At 54.8% G+C, this 2,042-nt stretch overlaps 1 protein-coding gene across 1 annotated transcript; it reads left to right on the top strand.

Annotated features, from left to right (window-relative positions):
- Positions 1–27: 27 nt before the first annotated feature.
- Positions 28–1,830, top strand: PHACADRAFT_202896 (uncharacterized protein; the record flags this gene model as incomplete). The annotated part of the gene is made up of 6 exons (XM_007403013.1): positions 28–438; positions 551–812; positions 863–1,077; positions 1,138–1,293; positions 1,347–1,588; positions 1,656–1,830. Coding segments are annotated over 6 exons (1,461 nt in total), but the record flags the coding sequence as incomplete, so codon positions are not given.
- Between the last annotated feature and the right edge of the window lie 212 nt (positions 1,831–2,042).

Raw genomic sequence — 2,042 nt, 5'->3', positions numbered from 1 at the left:
TTTATGTTCACGAACGTCGGCATGAGCGGGTCCTCGAGCAGGAGCGGGTCGTTCAAGCGGCCGGGTCTCGACGGGAGCACGTCTTCGACACCGTCGCCCGCGCCTGACGCAAATCGAAAGAAGTTCGATTCACTCCGCCTGCCCTCGCAGGGCGGCGTCGGCTCAAAGCTCGCTCAGGTGCACACGCCGGTCCCGTCGGTGATGACGCCGACGGGCGTCATGGCGCAGCGGACGAAGAAGCGGGCGATGTCACCGTCCTCGCTCAACAAACTCCAGGCGAAGGTCCTCCGTGCGAAGCTGATGAGCGACCCGAATGCCGAGGTGCTGGAGAAGGAGTACGAGGAGGAGCTGAAGCGGACGAACGATCCCAGTGCTGATGAGGGCGAGACGCAGGTCGAGCTGTTGCCCACGCTGGACGTGCACGGGAACTTGTACGATGTCGGACAGGGCAAGGACGATGGTCAGCTGCTGCCAGGGAATCGCAAGAAGAAGGAGAAGGCGCGTCTTTCCTTCTGCACATGAGCATTTATTTAACAGTATGCGACTCTAGGTTGAGCAACGCGACCCGAAGACTGGCGAGATCATTCGCATCAACGCCGACGATGACGACATCACACTCGGCGAGATGCTGCGACAGGAGCGGTTCAAGTCTGGGGCTGCTGACCAGAAGAATCTGGACGAAGAGTTCGCACGAGCAATTGCTACTGATAGCGGCTTCGTTGCAAACTTAGACTACATGGATGACAATGCGGAGAAGCTCGGTCGTAAGAAAATGCGTTCGGATGCCATGAAGAGGCAGTTCGCCATCAATGGTATGTCACCGTTTAGCGCCCGTTCTCCTTAAGCTCACGCGACTCTTCAGATTACAAAAAGACACAGCAGGTCCTTGCCACGTGTCCATTCTGCTACGGAGAAGACGACTCGCCACCTAAAGCACCAGTCGTCGCCATGGGTACCCGTGCCTACCTGTCGTGCTTGCTGAACGAGGAACTTGTCGAGGGCCATTGTCTAATCGTTCCCATACAACATCATCTGACTTCACTCGAGGCCGATGACGACGTTTGGGATGAGATTAAGGTGAGTCAATATCTCTTCGTATGTACTTTCAATGCTGATGCCAGTCCCACAATCTACTAGAACTTTATGAAGTCCCTCATGAAGATGCATGCGGAGCAGGACAAGGGCGTAGTCTTCTATGAAACAGTCATCAGTCTCAAGCACCAGAAGCATACATACATAGAATGTGTCCCGCTTCCCTGGGAACAATTCGACCAAATCCCAGGCTACTTCAAGGTACGCCCCATGTCCATGCTGTGCCGTTCACGGAATGATTGAACGCGTCCTAGGAATCGATCCTCATGTCCGAAGTAGAATGGTCGCAGAACAAGAAGCTGATTGACTTCAGCCAGCGCCGTGGGGGCTTCAGGCGGTCGATGGTGCCCAACCTGCCCTACTTCATGGTCCAATTTGACTACAAAGGCGAAAAAGGATATGGACATGTCATCGAGGGCACTGGCGAGGCGGCCGATGCGGGCGATGAAGACGGGGCGATAGACGAGGGTGGCAAAGGCAGCGGTGAATTCCCGCGGTGAGTCTACTTTTTATCGCTCATGATGAGCTGTGGTACCATGCTGCAACGCTGACGAACGTTGCAGGTACTTCGCGACAGAGATCATCGGTAACGTCCTCGACCTCGAGCCGAGGAAGTGGAGACATCCGCGGCGGGTCGACTTCACATTCAACAAGAATAGGGTCGCGAAGTTCCGGAAGCAGTACGACAAGTATGACTGGACGGTGATGATCGCGAAGCAGCCGGAGGTAGCATCGTAGGATGAGTGTGCAATTATATTACCTGTTGTATATTTGGAAGTGACGCTCGGCTTGGCGTTTGAAGAGCTCTCAAATTCTCAGCGGACATATCAATCAATGGAGCTTGTCATGTCCCTTTCACTAGCACTGGCGTTGTGGCGCATTCACCGGTGTTCGAGTACGAATCTCAAGCTGTCTCAAGCCCTCGCTGTCCCGACTGTGGAGATCGCACC

The sequence above is a fragment of the Phanerochaete carnosa genome (assembly GCF_000300595.1).
Source record: "Phanerochaete carnosa HHB-10118-sp unplaced genomic scaffold PHACAscaffold_660, whole genome shotgun sequence".
NCBI lineage: Eukaryota > Fungi > Basidiomycota > Agaricomycetes > Polyporales > Phanerochaetaceae > Phanerochaete > Phanerochaete carnosa.
The sequence above is the reverse complement of the archived record's forward strand: the minus strand, read 5'-3'. Positions and strand labels throughout refer to the sequence as shown.